This window comes from Gorilla gorilla, chromosome 12 (genome assembly GCF_029281585.2).
Source record: "Gorilla gorilla gorilla isolate KB3781 chromosome 12, NHGRI_mGorGor1-v2.1_pri, whole genome shotgun sequence".
Taxonomy (NCBI): Eukaryota; Metazoa; Chordata; class Mammalia; order Primates; family Hominidae; genus Gorilla; species Gorilla gorilla.
Window position 1 is genome coordinate 107,116,108 of NC_073236.2, and position 19,658 is coordinate 107,135,765.

A 19,658-nucleotide genomic window follows, 5' to 3' on the forward strand; every position below is an offset into this window, starting at 1 on the left:
TGCGATCTATCATATTGTCTCTCGTAGATAATGTCCCATGTGCACTTGGGAAGAATACGTATGCTGTTGTTGGGTAGAATGTTTTATATATGTCTATTATAAAATTCATTAACATACAAAATCTCTGCTTCTCTAACAGAGCCGTACTCACCCCTTTTGGTTGTTGATGTCACAAAATTACATCTTCATAAATGGTGTGCCCCAAAACATACACTAATATATTTAATGCATTAGTCTCTTAAATTACATAGAAAGCAAAATATGGAGCTACAAAACAAAGTTACAGTACTACTAGCTTTTAGACTAATAACTGTTTTTTTAATGTATTAGTCTCTTAAATCATGTGGAAAACAAAGAGTACAGTTAAAAAAAACATTGTAACAGGCCGGGTATGGTGGCTCATGCCTGTAATCCCAGCACTTTGGGAGGCCAAGGTGGATGGCTCACCTGAGGTCAGGAGTTCAAGACCAGCCTGGCCAACATGGTGAAACCCCGTCTCTACTAAAAATACAAAAATTAGCCGGGCATGGTGGCAGGCACCTATAATCCCAGTTACTCAGGAGGCTGAGGCAGGAGAATCACTTGAACCCAGGAGGCAGAGGTTGCAGTGAGCCGAGATCGCACCATTGTATTCCAGCCTGGGCGACAGAGCGAGACTCCATCTCAAACAACAACAACAACAAACATTGTTACAATAATATTAGCTTTTATAATTGTTCTTATATTTATCTTTATTGAGATTTTTATTTCTTTATCCAGCGTTCAGTGATTGTCTAGTGTCCTTTCTTTTCACCCTGCAGGACCCCCTTGAGCACTTCTTGCAGGGCAGTTCTAGTGCTAATGAACTTCCTTAACTTTTGTTTATCTGGGAATGCCTTAATTTCTCTCTCACTTTTGAAAGGCAGTTTTGCCAGATAAAGGATTCTTGATTGACAGTTTTTTTCTTTTAGCACTTTGAATATATCAGTCCACTGCCTGCTGGCCTCCAAAGTTTATTATGAGAAATCTGCTGATAATCTTATTAAGGATTCTTTGTATGTGACAGATTTCATTTTAGTCAGTATAAACAGCTCTATAGCCCTCATATCCCACCCAAACCAATACCATCCCACTGAGTTCATATAATGGCCTTTAAATCCCTTACCCACATCTTGATTTCATTTAGGTAATAGTAGAACTTATGTTTCATTCTCTGTCCCAACCCTATTTCTCACCTCCATCAGGAACCACACTTAGGGAATGCAGCAAGCAGAGAATGACTGGGAAACTAACACTGGCCTGTGAAGAGAGTTGAAGGCCTCTCACGTAGAGGAGCGGCAATTCCAACACAAATGTAGAAGAATCTCCACAAAGAGAAATGTATTAACTATTCGTTTCCCAACACTAACCTTGACTTCCTTGGGCTAGTCTCATCAAAGTCCTTGCCTAAAGTGCAAGGCACTGGCCCTTTGAATCCTGGAGGTCCTCAAAGCAGGAAGGAATAGGACTGCCTTAACCCATTTCAAAAACTACCAGGAGGGCTCCAGGCCAAGAATGAAGCAATTTCCCACCTCCCCTGCTTGGCTAGCTCCCTGCTCCACTTGGAGCTCTCTAAGTACTTGTTCTGTTTCCTGGTCTGATAACCCTGACCCTTGGCTTCCCCAAACCTCAGTTATCAGAGAGAGATAGGCAGTTTAGCATTGTCTTTTTCAGTCCTTCAAAAAAAAAACCAAAAAACAAAACAAAAAACAGTTCTTAGACTGTGGAAAGGGCTTTAGGTTAAATACGCCAGATGTCAAGCCTTAGCTTTACTGCTCGCTAGCTATAAGAAATCAACCTTATTAATTCACTTTGCTGAGCCTCAGGTACCTCAACAGTTAAATGGAGAGAATACCTATTTTCCAAAGCTATAATTTGTATAACATATATCCATTCTCTCCTCTTCTCTTTACTTTCAGGTAATGCACAGCCAGCAAGTGTCCCAGAACTTCAATTTCATTGGCAACTTGCCCCACTGCACATCAACACCATCTTCTCCTGTCCCCAAAGAAAGCATCAAATAAAAATACACACAAAGGACAACGTCAATATGCAAGAATACATACTGTATGATTCTATCTATATGGTATTCAAGAAAAAGCAAAACTAAACCGTGGAGACGGAAATCAGAAAGTAGTTGCCTCATGGGGGAAAGAGGTGGTGTTTCAACTGACTGGAAATGCATGTAAGAGAACTTTCTGTAGTAATGAAAATGTTCCATAACTGTTTGGGGTGGTGATTACATAAGAATACACAGTAGTTAAAATTATCTGCAAATTATTTTTTTATTTTGTTATTTTATTTCATATTTTTTTGAGATGGGGTTTTGCTCTGTTGCCCAGGCTGGAGTGTGGTGGCACGATCATAGCTCACTGAAACCTCAAACTCCTGGGCTTAAGCAATCCTCCTGCTGTAGCCTCACAAGTAGCTGGGGCTGTAGGCACGTGCCACCATGCCTGGCTTATTATCTGCACATTATGTCTGAATTTTTAAAAACCTTTGTTAGATATAGTTCACAAGCACATTAATATGATGGGAAAATGTGCTTTTGACATAAATCTTCCCCCACAGACTTCAAGGCGTGACAAAGAAAAAAATAAGACATGCCTACCTGTGATTTCTGTCTTTGGTTTCTACTAGCCAAATGACTGCTCAAGTTATATAAGCTCTCTGGGTTTCATATTAATCAACTATAAAATGAGGAGTATTTACTATCCACCTCACATACTGTATGCCCAATAAAAGATAACCTGTGTTAAGTGGCAGAAACATAGTAAGCACTCAATATATATTAATCCCGTTTCCTTCCTCTTCCACATATAAACAGCAAATGAATGTCAATAATGCAATACTTAAATTATTTTCCCAAAATGTTGCCCAAGGTATCCAGAAAAAGAAAAAAGGAAGAAAAGGAAAAATATCCCAACAAATCAACATCAGAATTTTCCTTGGGGAAAGAAGTATGGCTATATATGAGGATTCGTCTGCAAGGATATTCATGACATTATTTATAATAGTCAAAAACTGGAAAACTGAACAGGAACTAATTATGTAGGAACATGAAAATCAGTTTTATGATAGATGAATAAAAATATGTATAATGTAGAAATAAATACAAATAAGTGCTATTATAGAAAAGCATTCCTGGGTTTTACCAAACTATACATTAGTCAAAATTCGGACAAAGGTGTTTTTCAACATAGTACTGGAAGTCCTAGACAGAGCAATTAGGCAAGAAAAAAGAAATAAGAGATATTCTAATAGGTAAGGACTGAGCAAAACTGTCTCTATTTGCTGACAATATGATCTTAGCGAAAACCATAAAGAGTCCATGTAAAAACTATTAGAACTGATGAAATAAATTCAGATACAAAATCAACATACAAACATCAGTAGCATATCTATAATACTAATAACAAACTATACAGAAAGGAATGATGGTCACTAGCGTCAGGGTGGGGTAGAGGTGGGGTGGGGAGGAAATGGGGAATTGCTGGGGAAAGGATACAAAGTTTCAGACAGAGGATTAAGTTTGAGATCTTCTGCACAGCATAGTGACTACAGTCAACGATAATGTATATTTCAAAATACCTGAGTAAAATGTCAAATATGTCACCATAAAAAGATAGGTAAACAAGGTGGTGGGTATGTTAATTAGCCTGATCTAATCATTCCACATTGTATACACATATGAAAACATCACATGGTACTCCATAAATGTATACAATTAGAGTTTGCCAATTAAAATATTATTAATAAAATTATAAAATGGATAAAAAAGAAAGAAAATGATAAAGGTAGTATATCTACTCATTCTTCAATTACAAATAGTGAGGAAAAAACAGAAAAATTTGAGGCTAATTTACCCTATGTCTGTATTAAAATAAGCATGAATTTATACACACACACACACACACACACACACACACGAAAAAAATGTAATGGCAATAATCCACATCCATAAAATAGAAAAAAACAGGTACAGGATTAGAACATGTTAGATTGGAATCAGTACACAATTTTGCTATATTGAAAATTCCCCATGATTACAGGAGTAAAAAGCTAAGACTATGACCACTAAAATATGTTTGAAAAAATCTACTTAAGATAAAAGTTAAATCACGTTATCTGAATTCATACTAGGAAAATATAGCTATTTTTTTTTAGATTTTTTTTTCTTTTCTGAAAAATGCTCAAATGCATCTCTATGCATTTTGAGTCCTTTTATTCTTTCTTGGGGAAGGCTCCTGAAAGACTTCTCTTTTTTTTTTTTTTTTTTTTTTTTTTTCGGAGACAGGGTCTTGCTCTGTCACCCAGGCTGGAGTACAGTGGTGTCATCATGGCTCACTGCAGCTTCAACCTCTCCAGCCTCAAGGGATCCTCCCACCTCAGCCTCCCGAGTAGCCACAGGTACATATTACCAAGCCCAGCTGAATTTTTTTTTGTATTTTTTTGGTAGAGAAAGGGTTTTGCAATGTTGTGCAGGCTGGTCTCAAACCCCTGGGCTCAAGTAATTTTCCCGCCTTGGCCTCCCAAAATGCTGGGATTACAGGTAGAAGCCACTGCGCCCAGCCAGCTGAAAGATTTCTAAGCAAATGTTCTTAAAATTCCAATGATTTTGATCTGGCATCCAACAGGGCAAATCACAACTGAAAGTTTTATCAGAATCAACTATCTACATACTCAGGTTATTTTTACCAAAATTATATCCTTTGGTATCTATAATACCACTGTTACTACCAATAGATAATTCTAAATATCACCTCTCTCCCTACACATTTACAGATACTCAAATACAGAAGTATCATCTAAACATTAGCAAGAATGTTTTTTCATCCTGAGAGAGAATGAGACTCCTAATCTGGGGGTGGTAGGGGTGGCAAGAAAAGAGAAATTTAAGTAAAATTCTTCAATACCTTTTCAGCTATTGTAACCGCTTCTGCTTCACTTTTTCTTGCCTTTCTTTTAGAATACACGAGTTAGCAAGATTTGCCATACTTAATTCATCTAAGTTAACTAAAATCAGCATTATCTTGATGACTTTATAACTCTATGATGTACAAGTAACAGCTTTTCCAAACAATCTTTGAATAGTTATTTTGTCTGATATTTTTAATTTCCTTAAAACAAGCGGGTGGAGAGATCCATCCATCCATCCAGAGTTAGACATAGCTTATGACAGTATAATCCTATCCCCCACAGCTGTGGTGAGAATTAAATGAGCTAATACATGTGAAGTGCTTAGGATAGTTTCAGACACACGGCAAGCCCTCAGTAAATATTAATTATTGTTATTTTACCACACACCACTTTGACCTGCTCTATGTGCCTTGGGAAGCGAAGGAGAATAAAAGCAAATAGAAAAGCCACTTCCTTTCATGTGTACATGTAATAAGTCTGTCTCTTACTGGAGGAGAGAGGCCTAGACCTATTTGGGTACCTTATATAAAACAACTCCTACTGGTGCCAAGCATGAAAGGATGACCAGGATTTTCTCAAGATCCAAAAAGCCAACCTGGTGAGCCAGTTGTTACTAATCCTTAGCAGATATGAAGGAGATTACTGGGGTTAAAGTATAGATTTAGAGGGGAAATCCCACTCACAACAGAAAGACAAGCAGATTAGTTAGAAAATGGAGGCACAGGACAGAAGATTAACAGGATCAGACTGACCAAGGAAGCCAATTCTAAGACAATTAAGAAAGAGATGACACAGCCAAGTTATCAGCAGCAATACCAAGAGGATAGAAAAGCAGACCGACAGCTTGAAGAAGTCCCCTGTCTAGCTTATCAGGAAGGAGGGGAGCTTCACACTCCTTTCTGACTTGGTGTGTACACTTATTCAGCCTGGCCCTAGAGGACTTCTAAGGTCCCTTTTTGCTCTGACAGTGTGTGATTCTAAAGAATGCTGGAATTGAGCCAGCAGCAATGTCTAAATGAGGAGTGTTGGATTTGAATGTTTCATGTACATTTTTTTAATATGAAAGAAAACAACAGAATTTCTTTCAACTGTAAGATGGAATATACTACAAATATAAATAATTTACATTCTCCTTGAGATTTTAGGAACAGGTTTCAGAAATCTTTCCTAGTAAAGAAAGATCTTAAAAATCACAATTGCAGTAAACAAGAGATATGCACTATTTTCAGCAGTCACAATATACTGAGATCTGTTCAGAGTCTCATCAGTGCCCTTTGCCAAGGTGCTAAGTGTAGAAAAGGAAGAACTATCTCAATGGAAAATTTCAGCAGTGTTAACAGGACAACTATTGACTGTCAGGGGACTGTGCAAACAGATTCACTAGAGCCCCTACCCTTTCTAGGGATGTAAAACTCTGCTATCTCTCCATTCACTTGGCTATCGTTCCATTCAGTTTTGTTTATTTATTTATTTATTTAGAGACAGAGTTTTGCTCTGTCACCCAGGCTGGAGTGCAGTGGCATGATCTCAGAGTATCACTTTACACTGAAGACAGCATATTGTCTTCAACTACAATTAAACCAAAATGGTCTTTTCTATTTAATATTTTGGATGACAAAACAGCTTTGAATCTCCCTTACTTTCTGGAGGGATAACTTTATTCCACCAAACAGAGCACCATCTCATGAAACATTGCAAAGAAAATGTTAGCCATCCTCTATATATTGTTCATACCATCTGAAGGTATGCAGTAAATGCTTGTTAAATGAATGAACAAGTGAGTATAGGATTTATTCCAGCTACCACAAGTCAGAGAACACACAGAGATACCCAAAGTACTAAGTAACACAGTGTTTTATTTAGTTTCTGCAAAGTGACTATATATGTAACCCACATATCAGATTTTCATAACTGAGTCAGAGTAATATTCAGTTTATGACTGTACAAACAAATTTGACATTAGAATAGCAGAATTCTATATATCATGAAGAATATTTGACTAGAAAAAAATACCCTTTTCATATGTTACATGTGTTTAACAAAATTTTCCTGTGCATATTCAAGGAAACAATTTATACCATATGATCAAGGATTAGTATCAAACACAAACTGAAATAACAGAATAGGAATATCCTACCTGAACATCTTTGTATTTGTCACGTAAGTCCAAGAGCCGGTGATAAGCTTTAATGGCTTCTGAAAATTCCCCAACGTCAGTGCTGGTGAGGATATAGTTTTCCCAAATCTGCCAGTGTTCATAGTTACACTTGAGAGCTTCTTGTAAAGTTCTAAAAGCTTTTACTCTATTGAAGGTCAAATTTTAAAGAGAGCAATAATGAACGCTTTTTTTATTAGAATAAAGCATAGCTAAACGTATAAAATACTAATGTGGACTGTCAGTCCTTATTCGTTCGTATAAACAAACAGAATTAGAGACCCAGACAACACAAAACCAACTCAAACTTCCCTACAAAATTCAGTGACAGACCCTATGGCATATGTAGCATACATACAGAGATATTCCTTTCCTAATCTATTTACTGGTAACAAGGACATTATTTTAAAACTAGGTATCAACCCCAGTATCACCTCAGGAGAGGGCACACTCAAGTTCCAAATCTGGAGTCAGAGTGGCCAAGCAAGCACAACTGCAAACCTGTAAGACAAAAGGTGCAGACAGTAGTGGAGGGACCAGAGGCAAGGAGGTCATAACAAAACAACACACTCCTCGTGAATCTGCAACCAAAATGCTGCAAACCAAAATTCTACACCCTGTGAGAAAAAAACCTTCAGTCAACAAAACAAATCAACAGGGCATAAATTTACTAACGATAAAATTTTAAGGTGGCCAAGCATGGTGGCTCACATCTATAATCCCAGCACTTTTTGAGTGGCTGAGGTGGGTGGATCACCTGAGGTCAGGAGTTCGAGACCAGCCTGGCCAACAGAGGGTAACCCCATCTCTAATAAAAAATACAAAAACAAACAAACAAACAAACAAAGCAGCTGGGCATGGTGGCATGTGCCTGTAATCCCAGCTACTCAGGAGGCTGAGGCACAAGAATCACTTGAACCTGGGAAGCCGTGGGTGCAGTGAGCCAAGATCACACCCCTGCACTCCAGCCTGGGCAACAGAGCAAGACTCCATGTTAAAAAAAAAAAATTGATTTTAAGGGGGAGAGGGAGGAGTGAAAAAAAGTTTTTCTTAATTATTTAACAATTTGTCAAGCCTTTAAATAAACTTGTTTAGAATACTGAAAGAGACAAAGAAATAATTTACATTGAAAAGGAACAGAAAATTGTGAAACAAAAACAGGGAGAAATGAAATAAGAACAAGGAGATGTGAATAAAAACTAACTGGAAATTTCAGTATTGAAAGAGGCAATAAAACAACAACACGCCAGGCACAGTGGCTCACAACTCTAATCCCAGCACTTTGGGAGGCTGAGGAGGGTGGATCACAAGGTCAGAAGATCAAGGCCATCCTGACCAACATGATGAAACCCTGTCTCTACCAAAAATACAAAAATTAGCTGGACATAGTGGCACATGCCTGTAGTCCCAGCTACTTGGGAGGCTGAGGCAGGAGAGTCGCTTGAACCTGGGAGGCGGAGGTTGCAGTGCGCTGAGATCGCGCCACTGCACTCCAGCTTGGGCAACAGAGCGAGACTCTGTCTCAAAAAACAAAAAACAAAAACAAAACCCTCAATAGCTAACAAAAACTAGAATGCACATAGTCAAGGAGAAACTGATGCATTGGAAGATAATAGTAAGGAGTTCACACAGAATTCGAATTATAAAATAAAAGCTGGAAAGAGACAGAGGAAAGAATGAGAGGTAAGACTCAAACATACATCTGATAGAGATTCTACAGTAAACAAATGCAGAGCATGGCAGGATTCTTTATATCAAAAGGTAAAAGCAGAGAATTTTCCAGAAATGAACAAATTTCAAAAAAATTTTTGATCATAAATTCTATGATCAAAAGTATATTTCACATACTGAGCATTATAAGTAAAGATAAATGAACATCTAGAAATACTGTGTGAAATTTAGGAAAGATATTCCGAAAATCTACAAAGAAGTGAAGACAGATATTTATTTCATCAGCAGTAAGATGACAGAAGACAACAGAATACTACTTTTAAAGTGCTGAGTGAAAATAACTGTCAGCCAAAATTTTATCATCAGCTAAACTTACCACTCAAGAGTAAATGCAAAATGAAACATTTTTAGATATACAAAGGTTAAGAGCATTTACCATCTATTGACTCTAAGAGAACTATCTAAGGGATTCCTTCTTGCAAAAATACAAAGGAACTCAAAAAGAAAGGAAACATGTCTTCAATTTCAGTCATAAATTGTTTCCATGGAATATTTTTTTCTTTTTTTCCTTTCTCTACTCTACCACATCACCACCTCCATCTAATAACAACTGCCTCCAACAGTTTTGGACCAAGACTCCCCAGCTCTCCCATCCACAGGGGTTGGGGGTGAACTCATCAAGTAAAAATCCACACCATGAGGATTATCCTTTTTCCTATATGTCCTCCCTTATGATCCCCCTAATCATAATTTCCTAGCCTCAAAATTGTTCCATGAATCCTTTTTTCCTTTTTGGTAAATACAGCTTCTTTGTAAGGTGCTTCACTTCAGGATTCACTTATCAAAACCCCTCCATAGTAGAGATATTGCACCATTAAAATTACATCCGAATATAGACATTTTTACATGGGACTGATAGGAACATGATATCGAGGGGAATCAGATGAAACAGCAAAGAGAGCACTTTAGTGAAGAATCTTGTGACCACAAAAGGATAAAAGAAAGTTTAATGGGCCGTTTTAAGGCATGAATAGGATCTTCTGAGAGAAGCATTAATAATTGCCTCAGAAGTAACAATCCCATTAGCTTTGTCTGGAACCTTAGCAAAGAAAGAAAAGAGTAAACAGGAAAGAATAAAGAAATGATTTATCTCAGACCTTACAACTCCACCTTTGCACGAAAACCTATTTGTGGAGCTGCAAGAGGTAAGAAAGTCGAGAAACAATATGCAAGAACCCCTAAGAGAGAAAGCAGAATTCCTAACATGATTGGGCTGGAAGACAAGCTATCAAGAGCTTCACTGCGTACAAACTTATCCGGGTTGCCAGAAAAACTCACTGAGATCATTCTACAACTATGACAGGGACTTCCGAGCCTGTTGCTTTAAACCAAAAAGGTCTCCAGAGAGTTTTAGCACTATCAGTTGCAATCAAGAACATAATATTATCTTCTGAAGAGAATGGTAGAACAGATAGACTTTATTTATGTCATCCAAGAGCAGAGGCAGCATTTCATGATCTCTACATAATATGGATTTAATGATGTCTTCAGAAATTGTCTTGTGATTCCACCAAGAAAAATTAAATTAAGTTTGAAAGGCCAAATAAAAATGAAAATATATCCATCCTTTAATTAATTTATTAGAGATCTGGCAACAGCAGTCCTTGTCTCCTCCCTTTCCTTCGCTTTTCATAGCCAGTCAATAAGCCCAGTTAGTTGGTTTTCTCCTTTATAAAGAGTTTGGCATCTGCCCCTTCTTTTTCCACTCTAGTTATCTCATGCCTGAATTGTTACAACAGTTGTGTCCTAACTGGTTTCCTAGCCTCCAGTTTCCTCTAGTCTGCCTCATATACTGCCACCAGATAAATCTTCCCCAAAAGCTTCTTTCTTCATGAGATTACCATACTGAAATCTCTGGCTTCCTATTCTCAATAGGACAGTCTCAATCATTGGTCAAACAATCAGAAGATGCAGCAATTTTACTTCAACCTACCTTTCTAACCTTATCTCTCACTGTATATTTCACATTATAGCTGGACTATTTTGCTTCCTATCTCCTAAAATACTACATTCATTCCTGTCATTCTGCATTTGGTCACATCATTTCTCTTGCCTAAGAGGCTCCCCTCTGTCCCTTCTATCCATCCTTCAAATTTCTGCTTGAGTCCAACATTCTCTCAGAAGCATTTCTGATCCAGGATGACACGGTTTCTCTCTTCTTTGATCCTCACAAGACTAAATGAGTGGCTGGCACATAATAAGTGTGCTACAATACAAGTATCATGTATGATTATTTTAGCCCTGTTTGTATTCTTACTTGGTATTTGCCAGAGATAGCTTATATACTAATCAATTTTTTAAATAAGATGGCGTAGTATTTTATTTTTTAAACCTACATTCCCTGAAGACATTGGTTCATATTTATTTATATTTCTCAATAATGTCTAGTACAAAGCAAGCAATGAATAAAAATAACTGTCAACTGAGTTGACCAACTAAACATGTTTGCTTTTATCATGTAATAAAATGTAGAATGTAAAACTTCAGTACTAAATAAAGATTTCAAGTAACATTTCTTATTTTATTACATATGAAATGTTTTTAAGAAATAAACTGTATATTTAGAATTCAAGTTAATTTAGTTTGAATTAAGTTATTCTACTTAAATTATTCTATTTCATATACATGGGCAAGAAAGGTAAAACAAGGAGAAACATTGAAACAATGTTCAGTTGTAGAAAATCTCATTCATTTATTTGGGAAGCAAATTTCTTCATATTTGTCTGATGTACTTACTTTTGTTTTAATCGGATATAGGAAGTTGATAAATTGTTCCAAGCTTCAGCATTCTGAAATGATAGAGAACACAGTTAATTAACTCTTCTCATTTAGGTAAAATTATTGCTTAAACCAAAAGTACAACACACTCTCCTAGTCCAATATATATGCTCTTTAAAACCACAATTTTCAATAAGAGTGTGTTTAAAGGTATATGGCAAAATTAAATCAAACTGAACTTTTATAATTTAGAAAAAGGTTAAAACAATCAACTATGCAATGTAACTATTATTGTACCAATTAGCAATTCAGTTAAGATTTTATTTTCAAATTTAGACTTACAAAATAGCTAATTTACAACATACTCTATATAGTACATAGATTTATTACAAAAAAGGCAATGCAGTATACTGTTTTTTCCTATCTTAAAAATTTTTGCCATTATACTGTCATCCTTCTTCACTGGATAGGGGGGTTAAGAAAAAATCTGTTCTCCAGTGTTACTACTAAGTATTTCATCCATCGAAGATATTTCTCTACCTATTCCTCTACCCAATGACAAAAAGAAAGCAAAAATGAATGTTTTTTTAAATCAGCTTAATCAGGTTGAATTTATACAAATGTTGATTCAAACAAGAATGATATAAATTATCTATTTCTCTTTGTTCCACTTTTCATCTAATATAGTATATATCATTCTCAAGTCCCATACATATGATTCAAAAATTAAGTGGCAGTGGACCTCCACTTCCAGACTTGGCAAAATTAGTAACTTTTTGAAGTCTGGCAAAGAATAACTACCAGAAAGCAGTGAGCTGAATGGAGATTTTGGAGGTCACACTGTGCTAGAAGTTATTCAAATTCTAAACTAGCAAAACTGGAGAGTTCTTATTGATTGCCCACGGCATTAAATTCAATCCCAGAGAGGTTATACCTTAAGAAAAGGTTATTAGAGGGCTGGGTGCAGTGGTTCACATCTGTAATCCCAGCACTTTGGGAGGCCAAGATGGGAGGATCACTTGAGGCCAGGAGTTCGAGACTAGCCTGGTCAAGAGAGCAAGGCTCCATCTCCATTGATTTTTTTTTTTTAAAGGGTTATGAGAAAATAAGGACAACTCCAGACCCACTTTAACAAGCTTAAAAACAAGCTGATTTAGGAGTCATTTAACTGAATGCCAGAATAAAACTCAATCTTCCTTAAGAGAACAGAATAAAACCAAGAAGCACAACAACACAGCATCCACGATGTGTAGAATACAATTTTTTTAAAAAATGGTGGACATGGGAAGAAGCAGGAAAATGTCCTTCATAACCAAAGGGAAAAAAAATCAGTTAATAAGAAACAGTACCAGAAATGAAAGAGACGTTGAAATAAGCACAGGATTTCAAAGCAGTTATTATAAACATGTTCAAAGATTTAAAGGAAAACATGAACATAATGAGAGAATGTTTGGGGGAATGTTAGTAGAGACATTAAAGCTGTTAAAATATCCAAATGAAAGCAGCCTGACTGCTGGAACTGCTTGTTGTAACCTGAAACCAGTTTTATCTGCAGCTTCTGAGATAATTTGCTGAAACTCTGGGACTAATTTTGCACTCTGCTATCCCTCATCAATGGAAGCTTGCCAGTTCCCCAAACCCTTACTGTAAGTGCCAATGAATTTCTCAAAGAGCAACATGTAACATTTCTCCTTTTAATAAAACTTCTAACCTTCTCCTTGTTCTTCAGACATTCAAAGACTACCTGGCATGCATATACGCCCCAAATTGCAATTCTTTCTTCTCAAATAAAACATTAAATTTAGATCTTTTATATAGAACATTTTAAGGAGTCCACAAAAAAAAAAAAAAAAACACCTACTAGAAGTAATAAATGAGCTCAGCAAGGTTGCAAGATATAATTAATATATAAAAATCAATTGTGTTTCTATATACTAACAATAGACAATCCAAAAATAAAATTTAGACCAGGCACAGTGGCTCACATCTATAATCCCATCACTTTGGGAGGCTGAGGCAGGTAGATCACCTGAGGTCAGGAGTTTGAGACTAGTCTGGCCAATATGGAGAAACCTCATCTCTACTAAAAATACAAAAATTTGTCAGGCGTGGTGCTGCACACCTGTAATCCCAGCTAATCAGGAGGCTGAGGCAGAAGAATTGCTTGAACCTGGGAGGCAGAGGTTGCCGTAGGCCGAGATTGCACCACTGCACCTCAGCCTGAGCAACAGAGCAAGATTCTGTCTCAAAAAAATAAAAAATAAAATTAAGAAAATAATTCCATTTATAATAGTATGAAAAAGGATAAAACACTTTGGAATAACTTAACAAAAGAGGTGTAAAACTTACACTCTGAAAACTATAAAATATTAAAAGAAATGAAAGAAACCTAGAAAAATGTAAAGACATTCCATGTTCATGGATCAAAAGACTTAATATTATTAAGATGGCAGTACTCCCCTTGTTCACCTGCAGATTCAATATAAGGTCTTTTGGGAAAATTTACAAAGCTAAAAATCCCATAGGAAAATTCAAGGAATGCTGAATAGCCAAAACTATCTTGTAAAGGAAGAACAAAGTTGGAGTACTCACAGCATTTTCAAAACTTACTACAAAGTTTCCGTAAACAAGACAGTGGAATATGCACAGACATATAGTCAATGAAATGTGACATACAGTCAATGAAATGTGATTGATGGACCATAAATACATCCTTACATTACAGTCAATTAATTTTTGACCACTTACATTTACAGTAAACTGATTTTTGACCAGAGTGACAAGACTATTAATAGGAAAAGAATAGTCTTTTCAACAAAGTTTTGAGACAACTGGTTATCTACATGTAAAAGAATGAAGTTGGACCCCTTCCTTATATCATAAATGAAATTAACTTAAAATGGTCCCTAGACCTTAATGAAAGAGTTAAAACTATAAAACTCTTAGCAGAAAAGATAGGAGTACATCTTTGTGACTTTGGATTTGGCAATGTATTCTTAGATATTGTACCAAAAGTATGAGCGACAAAAGAAAAAACAGGTAAGTTGGACCTCATCAAGATTAGGCTTTTGTGCTTCAAAGTGCACAATCAATAAAGAGAAAAAAAAAAAACTTAACAGAATGGGAGAAAATATTTGCAAATCATTTGTCTGACAAGGGACTTGTAGCTAGAATTTCTATAGAAAGAACTCTTACAACTCAATGATAAAAGGATACATGACCCAATTTTAAAAATGGGTAAGGATGTGAATAGACATTTCTAAAGAGGATATACAAATGGCCAAGAAGCATGTGAAAACATGCTCAACATCATTAGCCATCCAAAACATGCAAATTGAACCACAATGAGATGCCACCCACTAGAATAGCTATAATAAAAAAGACAGCTAGTAACAAATGTTGTCAAGGATGTTGACAAACTGGAACCCTCATACATTGCTAGTGGGACTAATGGTACTTTGTTTTTTATTTGTTTGTTTGTTTTTTTTTGAGACAGAATCTTGCTCTGTCACCCAGGCTGGAGTAAGGTGGCGCAATCTCTGCTCACTGCGACCTCCGCCTCCCAGGTTCAAGTGATTCTCCCGCCTCAGCCTCCTGAGTAGCTGGGACCACGGCATGCGTCATCATGCCCAGCTAATTTTTATATTTTTAGAAGACATGGGGTTTTACCATGTTGGCCAGGCTGGTCTTGAACTCCTGGCCTCAAGTGATCCACCCGCCTTGGCCTCCCAAAGTGTTGGGATTACAGGCGTGAGCCACCACACCCGGCCTAAAATGGTACTTTGGAAAACAGTCTGGCAGATCCTCAAAATTCTGAATATAGAGCTACCATACGATCCAGCAACTCTACTACTGGGTATATAACCAAAAGAAATGGAAACATATGTTGGTCTCAAGCTTATAAACAAATGTTTATAGTAGTGATATTTATAACAGCCAAAAAGTGGAAACAATCCAAATGTCTACCAACTCATGAATGGATAAATTACATGTGATATACCCACACAACGGAATATTATTTGGTCATAAAAGGAACAAAGTACTGAAGCATGCTATAACCATGCATGAATCTTTAAAACATTAAGAAAGAAGCCAGTCACAAGAGCCCACAAAAAGTATGAATCCATTTATATGAAATGTTCATAATAGGTGAATCTATAGAGACAAAATGCACATTAGTGTTTGCCTAGGGCTGAAGGGGAGGGTGTTTGGAGAGAAATAGGGAGTGACAACTAATGGGTACAGGGGTTTCTCTTTAGGGTAATAAAGATGATCTAAAGCTAATTGTAGTGGACGGTTGCACAATTCTAACTATACTAAAAATCATTGAATTGTATATATTAAATAGGTGAATTATATGGTATGTGAATTATTATCTCATAAAACTATCAAATATAAAAAGACTCCACCCTAAAATAACTTTCTAGTAATGCAATTAACATAGGCAGGACATACTAGTGAATGACAAAATATACATGATACTTTGCTATACATTCAGTGAAGTATATTTTTAACAAGAAAATTGTTTTATCAAAATTATTTCCTAAATGAAACCATGAAATATTAACTTATTTCCAGATTTATAAATCCTATACCTTGAGGTATGACCTTCCCTCAAATGTACACTTTCCTCCAACACAAAAGGAATTGCTGTTCTGAACCATACAGTACAATTTCAACAACTTAGAGAGTAAAGAGCCACGTAAGGACAGAAGATCAAACAAACTTACATCGGGTTCTAGAGTCACACAGCGCTGAAATGCCTTTGCTGAACCTTGATAGTCTTCCAAGGCCAAATAGGCACAACCGAGAGAAAACCACACCCCGAGCTGCAAAGACCAAAAGTCAAAGTCATTCAAACACACAGGAACATTTACAGAATGTAATCTGAAAATTATTAAGATGCTATCAACAAACACACTCCTAGAAAGAATGCAGAGCTATATAATAAATATTTGCCTTACATTTAGTTTAAATGTAGAATATTTAGCAATGGAGGTAAATTTTTCCATATAATTTTCAATGCTAACACTGAAAACATGTGCAATATTATTGCATATGTTTCACGGAAAAAGTCCATACTTAGTGTTAACCAAACTCCTTACTGGGCATGTTGGCTGTGGGTTCAATCAGCTGCAGAGTGAAAATATTGGAGAAAAAAAAACCGGATGGTTGCATCTCTACTGAACATGTACAAACATTTTTTTCTTGTCATTATTCCCTAAACAATACAAATTACATAGCATTTGCACTGTGTTAGGTACCACAAGTAATCAAGAGATGATTGAAAGTATATAGGAGGATGTACATAAGTCATAAGCAAATACTACAGCATTTTATACAATGGACTTGAGCATCATGGATTTTGGTATTGGGGTTGGTGGGGTGACGCCTGGAAGCAATCCCCCATGCATTCTGAGGGACCACCATACACAAAGTATCAGCAGATTCACAACTGATGAATGTATTACAAACTCAAAAAAAGAAATTTCTGTTTTCATCTTCAAACTAGACCACAAGAACTTCTGCAGCTTAACCAAGAGCCAAACTGCCCTAGCATATATCTGCTTTAGGCATGCCTGAAAATAATTTAGAAAAAGGAGGTTCAGAATCTGGATTATCAAATAGTTACTCAAAATGTAAAGTATGACCTAAGCCAATTAGATGTGTAAACACTGAGATTTAGAAAACAGATAAAATAGGAAGTAGCTATTCAGATTACAAAAAAAAAAATCTGTACATCATAAGATTTCCTTAAAATTCAATAGCCTCTGTCAAAAGGGAGATAAAACTAACAAAAATTCGGTTGGGTGTGGTGGCTCACACCTGTAATCCCAGCACTTTGGGGGGCCGAGGTGGGCGGATCACTTGAGGTCAGGAGTTCAAAACCAGCCTGACCAACATGGTGAAGCCCCGTCTCAACTAAAAATACAAAAATTAGCCGGACATGACGGTGTGCACCTGTAATCCCAGCTACTCGGGAAGCTGAGGCAGGAGAATCGCTTGAACCTAGGAGGTGGAGGCTACAGTGACCTGAGATTGCGCCACTGCACTCCAGCCTGGGCAACACAGGGAGACTCCATCTCAAACAAAACAAAACAAAATCAAAAAACACAAAATACTAACAAAAATTCAATGGAATTAGTCAGAAATGCAGCTATTATGAGTTGTTTTCCTTCCAACAGTCAGCAAAGGCAACTTTATAAGCGGATCGAAGTCTCCTTTCTTACTGACTTCCAGAAAGGCACTGAGCCAGCTGTCAGATTTACTTGGACAGTTTAGGTTAGGAAAGAAAATGAGGTACTCTGTTATCTATCCACAGCCTTCCATAGAGGCAGAGTAGAAGGCTGCCTCTACATCACTCCTCCTTCAGCCATTCCCACAAAACTTGTTCCATGTGGCTAACAGAGGCCTGAAAGTTCTTTAAGCAGATAAAGATATTTAGCCAGTAATTAGAGATAAAGCTTAGAAAGCAAGCAGACTTGGGCCATTTAACGCTTTGCCATGAATTCACAGGAGGCTATAAATAACTGTTATCAGGAGCCTTTATGGAGAACAGATTTTGTTAGAGGGACAGGTAATGACTAAAAAGAGGATGGATATATGTCTACTGGGAGGGGGCAGAAGCAGAGGTACTAGGTTGAAACTAAAAGTTAGAAGTTCACTTTTCTGAATCATGGGACTTTCAACAACCTAAAAATGAGCTCACCACTTTGCTTTCATCTGTTTTTAATAAAATTAAACGAAAAGAGCTTCAATGCACCAAACCACACTTGCTGAACATGATACATTCTGAGAGAACCTAAAGTCTGATGCTAACATGTAAAACAAGCTCTTTAAACATCAACCAAGTAAAAAGTTTCAAAATCTGTGTACTATATTTCATCAATGTTAAAGTGTACTTTTTTCCCCGCCATTTAACATTTCTGAAATAGAGATGCATCTGAAAAACCAATAGCTTGTCAGTTTTATTGGCAACATTTTTTTTTCTATACAAAGTGGTACTTAAAGGTACTTCTTACAACTGATGGCATCTTAGATACAAAGAATTATGATACCAAGTTTACTTGGAATAAGGGATTCTTATTTTGAGACTAAATCAAGAACAATGAGAACTGACGTCAAGGTCCTCAAAATGCATGTGCTCTGCTTGTTTTCTGCATCAGCAAAGAACAGATACTATTTCCCATGTGTTATTATAAGAACCACATGTGTGGCCGGGCAAAGCAGCTCACACCTGTAATCCCAGCACTTTGGGAGGCCGAGGCGGGTGGATCACGAGGTCAGGAGATCGAGACCATCCTGGCTAACACGGTGAAACCCCATCGCTACTAAAAATACAAAAAAATTAGCCGGGCGTGGTGGTGGGCGCCTATAGTCCCAGGTACTCGGGAGGCTGAGGCAGGAGAATGGCGTGAACCCAGGAGGTGGAGCTTGCAGGGAGCTGAGATGGCGCCACTGCACTCCAGCCCGGGTGACAGAGCAAGACTCCGTCTCAAAAACAAACAAACAAACAAAAACACATGTAAATTCAAAATCTAAATAAAAACTTCATTTTTAAATCCATCTAAGAAGATTTACAAGGGTTGCAAATGTCCAAAATTAGCAATTACCTTCTAGCTCTAAAACAGACTGGTGATGAGGTTATCTTTTATTTTTAATTTTTAAAACTACTGAATGGTTTGTAACCAATGTCTTTAAAACCAAAACAAATTTAATGAAAATCAGACAGATGACTTAATTTAACATTAAGTATTATGGTTCTCTTTTCTTTTTACTCTTGGTTATTTTTGCAGTGTTTTAATACTTTGCATTTGAAGGAAAAATCCTAGGATCGTTAACTGCTAGGTTTTATCTACTGACAACAAGAAGGGAAATGAGCTTTGCACACAGTGGTGTTCTTTGAAATCATCCAATGGCTTTTCTTTTTTGAGGTCCTCAGAATTTGGGGGACTACAGAGAATATTTGGTGCCTCTTTTACTTTTTTCTTTTTAAACTATTACTTAAACTGCTATTACCAATAGTGAGTGGCATCTCAGTTCAGAATAGTCATACTCTTAAGAAGAGAACATCATAAAAGAAAAGCAAAATCAAAAGAAGCTTCAAAAAAAACCT

At 36.8% G+C, this 19,658-nt stretch overlaps 1 protein-coding gene across 1 annotated transcript in view; it reads right to left on the bottom strand.

The window, feature by feature from the left end:
- TTC27 (tetratricopeptide repeat domain 27) overlaps positions 1-19,658 on the bottom strand; it is a 194,919-nt gene that overhangs the window by 26,813 nt on the left and 148,448 nt on the right. The window contains exons 14-16 of the mRNA XM_004029080.3: positions 16,273-16,371; positions 11,561-11,613; positions 7,076-7,241 (exon numbers count right to left, since the gene is read on the bottom strand). Of these exons, the coding sequence (XP_004029129.3) occupies positions 7,076-7,241; positions 11,561-11,613; positions 16,273-16,371 (318 nt within the window). The remainder of the gene's footprint in view (positions 1-7,075; positions 7,242-11,560; positions 11,614-16,272; positions 16,372-19,658) is intronic.